The following is a 7,969-nucleotide window of genomic DNA, read 5'->3' on the forward strand; positions in this document are numbered from 1 at the left end:
TATCATATTGAATTATCGCACAGCCCTAATTTCACATATAAACCATAAGATCGTTTCATAAATGATAGATTATATATATTAAACCAACCAACAGTATAAAACACAGTTAAAATGTGTTCCACCTCCACCAGTAACAACAATAAAATGCTGCTTACACAATCAATCAATAATAATTATCCAGGATTATAATAAAGACTATAGCACAGTAAAAAAAAAAATGTATACTTAAATATAATTTGCCAACTAGGGATTTCATGAAAACAAATACTTCGGTACCAAGTCAATGCCAATGACAACAATCTGCAAGCCACTCAGAAGCCTGTAATGCATGAGGTGTCCTATTCATGCAAAACAACATGAATCACACTGAACGAGTGGTGCAATTAAACAATACCACTATGGTGGACATGGGCCATTACAGCAGAGAAGACGCCAAGCAGACAGACTGAGGTTTGCAAGGTGACAACGGAGGAGAGCAACTGATTTTAAATGATCCACCTCTTTAGATGGGAACTACATTACATCATATGGTGTATTTAACAAAGGACCACACACAATCAAAGGGACAATACACTCTCTGTGACTAAAGATTTAAAGCCCTCTTTGGGGCAAACATATGCTAATACAACCACATTAAGTTCAATTCATTGCTGACTTAGAGTTTTGTCTTACCTCAGCGTCCTACATGTGATCCTGTGAGGTTGGTAGAAGCCGAGCTGCTCCCATGCAGGCTGACTGTCTGCTGCTCTGAGCCCACCTGTCGCCTACTCCTCAACAGTGTCAGGAACTAACTAAGTGAACCTGAAGCAGAGCTCTAACCCTGCCTCCACTGTTGGTGTTCACGATTGTTTACAAGGCGCTTTTAAGTCTGCCGAGCTGTGTGTGTGTGTAGATCAGACATGCGTAGGCTCTTGTGTGTGTTGGTATGTGCAGAGGCTGGTTTGGGTGTGTATATAAATAGCACACTGGGGAGGGACAGAGGCTTGCAGAGCAGCTGACTCAACACATTCTAGTTTGGGTGAGTGCTCATCACAAAGAGCAGTGTGGCCGTGCTATTCAAAACACTGCAGGACTCTGTCATACCAACCCTTTGCAGCACACAACTGCCAGACCTCACTTGTAGTGACTAATACTTTCTAGTAGCAGCAATTTGAAAGATGCATTCAAAATGCATGGGAAATCAACTATCTAAAAAATACCATCTAAAAAGCTTTCAAATTGTCAATACTGCTGGACACCACTATGACTCAAATTGTGTCTTGGAGTATGGACAGCATTCAAACCGGAAATTTGAATCATTTGAATTTCTTGACAAACAGGACCTGCTCAGAATGCGTGGGAGGGAACCACAGCTAAATGTAGCCTCCTGCCAGACATGTACACAACTAGGGCTCAGGGCCCAACCTGAGTGAGTGACAGCAGCCACTCCTCAGCTACACCACACACCGTTGTGATACTTCACACGCATCAAGCCCAAAATCAGATCAAAAAATTCATTGAACCATCAGTGTTGTCAACACTGCTGCAGGACTTTTTGGACCTTTTAATGACAACATTAAACGTTTAACACATGATGAATGTGATTAAAATAGTACCACCACCCTGATACAGACTGAAAGAAAGACCTGAACCAAACAAACCAGACAGTAACCTAGAAGAGCAATGTATGGACTTACTAATGACTAACATCATCAGATGTCTTTGAACAGCGTCACATGTACAGGTTGTCATATATTTTGCAGTGGTTGATATTCTCAAGAGGACGGGTCTTATGTAACACAAGCCCAACTGTCTCCTTAAAATGATCTTAATATTGTACTAAATGGTTTTCCCAATCACGTAGTAGTGACAGACTGCCTGGACTATGTTCAGAGGGGACTTCTGTTCAGTTAACGGGTTACATTTATCTACTGCACCAGATTGATTTAGTAGAAGAAGAAGCCGAATTATTAACAGTTTTACACATGTGTTTTATAATGGTGGCCTGTGTTTAAAATGCTTTTTTGCTAAAATACATCCATGAGTGGCTAAGTTCAACAAAGGTTTAAAAGTATTTTTAGGTCATTCCATCTTCTACCTTCAGGTGAAAGACTACGCAGTAATAAGACTAGAAGATGTAGCTTCCACAGCATCACTTATCCTGCAGCATCCCACATCTGAGTGCTTCACCGGTTGTCACGCACATGCACTTTAACATGTCACTTGAAGGGCATGAGCAATCTGGTTGATCTATTGCATTCATTGTATGGTTACTGTATTGTATTCATGGCAGTGTGTTTTCACTGCTAATCACCTGCGGTTGATATGGCAGTGAAGTAAGGAATCTTGAATCAGGGTCCTCAGTGTGGGTTTGGCTAATGCACAAGTTCATGGGTGTGCTGGCCACTTGGGTATCCTGCTTTGGGGGAGTGTCTTAAGTTGGAGAGCAACAAATATGTATCTGAATGCTGCAACACAGAAGACTTTTTTTAAATTATATTATATTTATCCCGTTTAGGGGGAAATTAGTCTCTGCATTTGACCCATCCCTGTATCAGGGAGCAGTGGGCTGCCTATGACAGGCGCCTGGGGATTTGACATTTTGACCATGTCATTGTAGGAAAAGCATGCATTAGGCCTACCAATGACATTAACAATGGCTCTGCTCTATTCAAGTGTCCCACTAAGCCCTGATGATGTGACAATAACACCATCACCCTGAAGCAGCGGAATGGAACGCAGCCATTATGCATTGTATGAATTAAGCTACACCTGTGCCTGACCAGAGATGGGCAGTATTTCTATTACTTGTATTTGAAATACGTATTTCAATTACTTTTGAGTATTTTGTAATTTGTATTTGATAGGGCCGATTAAAAATCTAATGTAATTTGTAACAAAATACTTTAGAGTGGAGTAATTTTGTATTTAAAATACTCAAAATACTTTTTCCACGAATCAAAAAACAGTTCACGAGTTCAGTCTTCAGATCTTCAAGTTCAGCTGATTGTCTGTCAAGTTAGATATTGTATCTGAGTGTGACAGATGTCAACTAGCTTGATGTATAATTTATGTCTGGGTCTGGCTACATAACCTATTGTATATGCATGGTGATGGTTATAATATCAAGCTAGTGAGCGATGCTAACATGCTAATGACGCTAGCATGCAAGGCTAGTGCTTAGCCAGTGTTTAGCAATTTAACTTATCAGTTGAGTAGCTAGCTATAGGAAGAGGGAGATTGGGAGCTTGTATGTCATATGTGATGAATATTTTCTTGTTGATACAAAGCCAAAGTTTATGGGCTGTTAAGTCCAGTGGTGTATAGTAACGAAGTAGAAATACTTCGTTACTGTACTTAAGTAGTTTTTTTGGATATCTGTACTTTACTTTACTATTTATATTTCTGTTGACTTTTACTTTTACTTCACTACATTTTGCAAAGAAAGCTGATACTTTGACTCCGATACATTTCCCCTGAATCCTTCGTTACTCGCTACGAAATAATATCTATCTTTAGAAAAAAAATGAATCATGAGACCAACGTCAGGGACTGTGGTGGAACACAGACTGCAAGCAAGCAGGTTTGGTGAATCAGTGGACCTAGCTTGCAAGTTAAATCATTGGTTAATCACGTTATTACGCAATTGCAAACAACTGCTCTCAAAGCCGCGGTTTTTTGATTCCCAGTGATGCCCAGGATGCTAGCTAGCGAGCGACTACATGAGTAGAATTCCACTCTACGATGACTGATTTCATGATGGAAGCAGAAATGGAAGCACCTGCTGCTCCCGCAACAAACGACGGTGGTGACGAAGACCAACACCGTGGCCATATTTGCGAGAAATGTTTTCTTATGTTGGAGTGAAAGATTCTTCGTACCGGATGAAGTGCCTCTTACCCGAAGCTACTGAAATATTGGCATTCAAAAACTCCCCATCCAACCACAGGAAACACATTGGGGTAAATTAAGATGAATCCCATGAGCCGCAACGTTAATGTTTAGTTATCATAATTATCATAAACCTGTTAAGATATCTAGCAGTGTTTCCCACAGGATTGGAGTATATCTTTGTCGGGGGAGGGGGGGGAGACAGGTGTCTGATCTTCTAATTTAGCTATACATGGTGTATGTTAGGCTAACGTTCGCTAGCTATCGTAAATCAAATGAAACAATTAGTGTAGTAGACAGATCGCTAGCGAGTTAGTGAGCTGAGGAAGTGTTGACAGTTGTGAGATGTTGTTGATTTGAGTCATCTTAGCTATAATCATTGCAGCACTAGTTGGCTAACGTTAGCTAACTTAACATTAGCTAGCCACCACACCATATGATTGACAGGAGCCGCGAGAGCGCCGCATTACGATTTGTAATACTTTAGTATTGATCATGTTTTGATATTTGAGTCATTTGGTGGATGATCAGATCGAGTTATGATGGTAGCAGTCGACAAATTGCAGATTCAGCTTGAGCAAAACCTTTGCCTGTTGTGTTCAAATCAGGCCCATAGTTCATAGTAGATGCAAAAGTTTACTTATGTACAATATATGATGTTCAACATTGTTGCTCCTGGATGGATCACAGCCAACCCAATTATTTTCAACACAACTCCTTGTCCTTGGTCATGGTGGCCACAGCACTTAAAAGAATAAACTTCATAATTCTCAAAATTCTGACCCTTTGCTTTTTTATTAACAGCATTTACTTGTACTTTTACTTTCAATACTTAAGTACATTTAATATCAGAAAATTACTTTTGCTACTTAAGTGCAATAAATATCAGATACTTTAAGACTTTTACTCAAGTAGTATTTTAATAGGTGACTTTCACTTTTACTGGAGTCGTTTTCCAGTAAGGTATCTTTACTTTTACTTTTGTGTACATTATATAAACCTGAATGCTCTGCTATACCACATTGTGAGAAAACAGAAAATCCAGAAAAAAGTATTTCCTATATTTTAAATACAAAATACATGTATTTTGTTACATTTTCTGGCACCAGTATTTTGTATTTTGTTGTAATACATTTATTTGGGGGTATTTTGTATTTTGTATCAAAATACATTTTGATGTATTTTTGCCCATCTCTGTGCGTGACCTACTGTGACAGGTCAACATGTGAAACAGGCCTATAGGTTTTAACACACTTGTTAGGCAGCTAACAATACAGCTAGTCACCTCAAACGTTCACTTTTCAACTAGACAAAACTAAATTCTAAACGTGTGACGCTATTTAACGGTGCACAGTGTTAACACTCGGAGCAACGAATGGAACGTATCACTTTTTCTATCATTAGTTTTAGTAGCAACCAAAACATGAAGATAACGTTAAAATGTGACCGCGGGAGCACACAGTGGCCGTGTGATAAGTCACAGAGTCGGATGGGGACAGAATAAAGCGTAGCACCTGTTCCCACCTCTCTGTCCCTGGAACAAGCCAGAAGCTGGCCCACTCTGCACATTGCAGCGGGCCTGTACAGAAGGCGCTGGAGGCTCGAGCACGAGCAGCGTATTTCCTCTAGCGCAAGTTACCTCCGAAGTGCGGATCTCCCGCTGTGTGGGGTCTTTGGATGCAGCGCATACGGTCCTGTGAGCCCGCAGACTGGAGATGGAGGTGTCCTCCAGGTTCAGCATCAGTTGGAACGGCTGCAGAGCGTCCGTCCCGCTGTGGACCATGCTGTCTCTTCTGTCCATTCCTCCTCTCAAGCGGCGTGTCACACGAACAGCGACCTGAAGACGTGTCGCACGCGGACGCTTAAACAATGCATCTCTTCAAACACGTTTCCGCATTTGGACCTGAACAGAGCTACAGGTCTCCTCCACCAAGCTACCTCAGTGAGAACGAGACCGCACTAACACGTCCGGAGGCAGCCTTCAAATTAAACCCGCACTTAAACGTTGCTTCAGTCAACATCGAGGGTAGAAGTTACAGGGGAACACCACCGGTGTGTTGTTCGCATGGCCTAGAGAAGTTCCATCTATGTTTAAAAACATGAGCTGAAAAAAACAGAGAAGAAGACTCCAACCGGTGATGTCATCACGTGCACAGCGTGGATCTGCTCCAGAGACACTGGCCCAATCCCAATGTCCCCCTAAACCCTCAAACCCTAAACCCTCAAGGATTTACTGACGTCACCTGGTAAATGGGTGAGTGTGAGAGACTGTGAGGGCTTGAGATGGTGTAAATATGAACGGGACAGCACTTTGCTGCAACATATCACGTTACCATGAAAACTATAAAACATATGATGTATAATTGTGGGTATTTATTTTATACTTTGTACTCCCTGATTTGAACGTCTTCTAGGCTCTTTCCTCACAAGATGAGAAGTGACTTCATATAATCTATTTACTCGTTTTTATCAAAACAGCTTCAATGACAAAATCAAATATTTTATGAATAAATAAATAAATATTCTCTGATTTCAAGTTTATTTTTTGTTCCATCTTTAACCCTTAATGTCTCTGTGTAAATGTAATATTCCAGGCTGAACACACGTGAGCCGTCCTCTTTTACCTTTTTTGTTACGTCTCCATGCGTCCACTGCAGGGTCACCTGTCATCATGAAAAGTAAAAAACAAATAATGATAAAATAAATAATATGTATCTACTGATCTGTGCTATAAATGTAATTTCTGTATGATTTCAATCATTCTAAGCATGTTTATAGTCAAAATCGCTGAATTTGCTCATGGCCTGTTCTAACAGAGGAGACACGCGAGGTGAGGCAGCGACAAGCTGTGCCTCACCTCAGATTGTGCAATCCCTCACAGACAGGTTGAGCGCGTGCCTTTTGCGTTCTCATTGTTTGTCACCACTGTAACATTTGTCGACACTTGTATTATATGTCCTTTCTTTCCATAGAATAGGTCATGTATTTCATGTATGCATAGATGGGCAAAAATACATCAAAATGTATTTTGATACAAAATATAAAATACCCCCAAATAAATGTATTACAACAAAATACAAAATACAAAATACTGGTGCCAGAAAATGTCCCCCTAAACCCTCAAACCCTGAACCCTCAAGGACTTACTGACGTCACCTGGTAAGTGGTTGAGTGTGAGAGGCTGTGAGGGCTTGAGATGGTGTAAATATGAATGGGACAGCACTTTGCTGCAACATATCACATTACCATGAAAACGACAACAAATATGATGTATAACTGTGTGTATTTATTTTATACTTTGTACTCCCTGATTTGAACGTCTTCCAGACTCTTTACTCACAAGATGAGAAGTAACTTCATATAATCTATTTACTCGTTTTTGTCAGCTTCAATGACAAAATCTAATATTTGATGAATAAATAAATAAATATTCTCTGATTTCATGTTTATTTTTTGTTCCATCTTTAACCCTTAATGTTTCTGTGTAAATGTAATACTCCAGGCTGAACACACGTGAGCCGTCCTCTTTGTTTACCTTTTTTTTTTAGGTCTCCATGCATCCACTGGTTACCCCGTGTTTAACGTCACATTGCAATGATTTGTGGGGAATTCCCTTAGGCTAAGTCAGCATTCCATGCTGACTTGCGGAAAGGGTTCATTAAGGGCTCAAAATGTCTGCGAGAGAGCCTCAAACACTCGATGATTTGACAACGGGACAGCCCTAAACCCTCACAGACTTCGCGGGAGCGCGCCTCAAAGTCCTCAAAGTCCTCAAAGTCCGTGAGCCGTGTTCACACCAAACGCGTTTAACGCGATGAACGCGGCGCGATTACATTCAAAGTCTATGTACAGACGCGTTGGACGCGATGGCGTGTTTGGCGCGTTTGGCGCGTTTGGCGCGGCGCGTTTGACGCGTCAAAACGCCGAAACGCCGAAACGCCCCAAACGCAGAAGTTGAAGTGTTTGAACTTCTGCGAAAAAATCGTGTGCCGCTCCAGCGCGATAGCCAATCAGCGTTGAGTTGCTCTCTCCGTCATCAGTGAAGTCCTGCCGTTGCTAAATCAGAAAATAAATGCTGTAGCCGCTATGTTCACCCAGA

At 41.0% G+C, this 7,969-nt stretch overlaps 1 protein-coding gene across 1 annotated transcript in view; it reads right to left on the minus strand.

Annotated features, from left to right (window-relative positions):
• LOC306700961 (kinase suppressor of Ras 1-like) overlaps nt 1–5,738 on the minus strand; it is a 40,851-nt gene extending 35,113 nt beyond the window's left edge. The window contains 1 exon segment of the mRNA XM_079166125.1: nt 5,510–5,738. Within this exon segment, the coding sequence (XP_079022251.1) occupies nt 5,510–5,671 (162 nt within the window). The 5' untranslated portion in view covers nt 5,672–5,738.
• Between the last annotated feature and the right edge of the window lie 2,231 nt (nt 5,739–7,969).

This window comes from Pholis gunnellus, assembly GCF_910591455.1.
Source record: "Pholis gunnellus genome assembly, chromosome: 9".
Taxonomy (NCBI): Eukaryota; Metazoa; Chordata; class Actinopteri; order Perciformes; family Pholidae; genus Pholis; species Pholis gunnellus.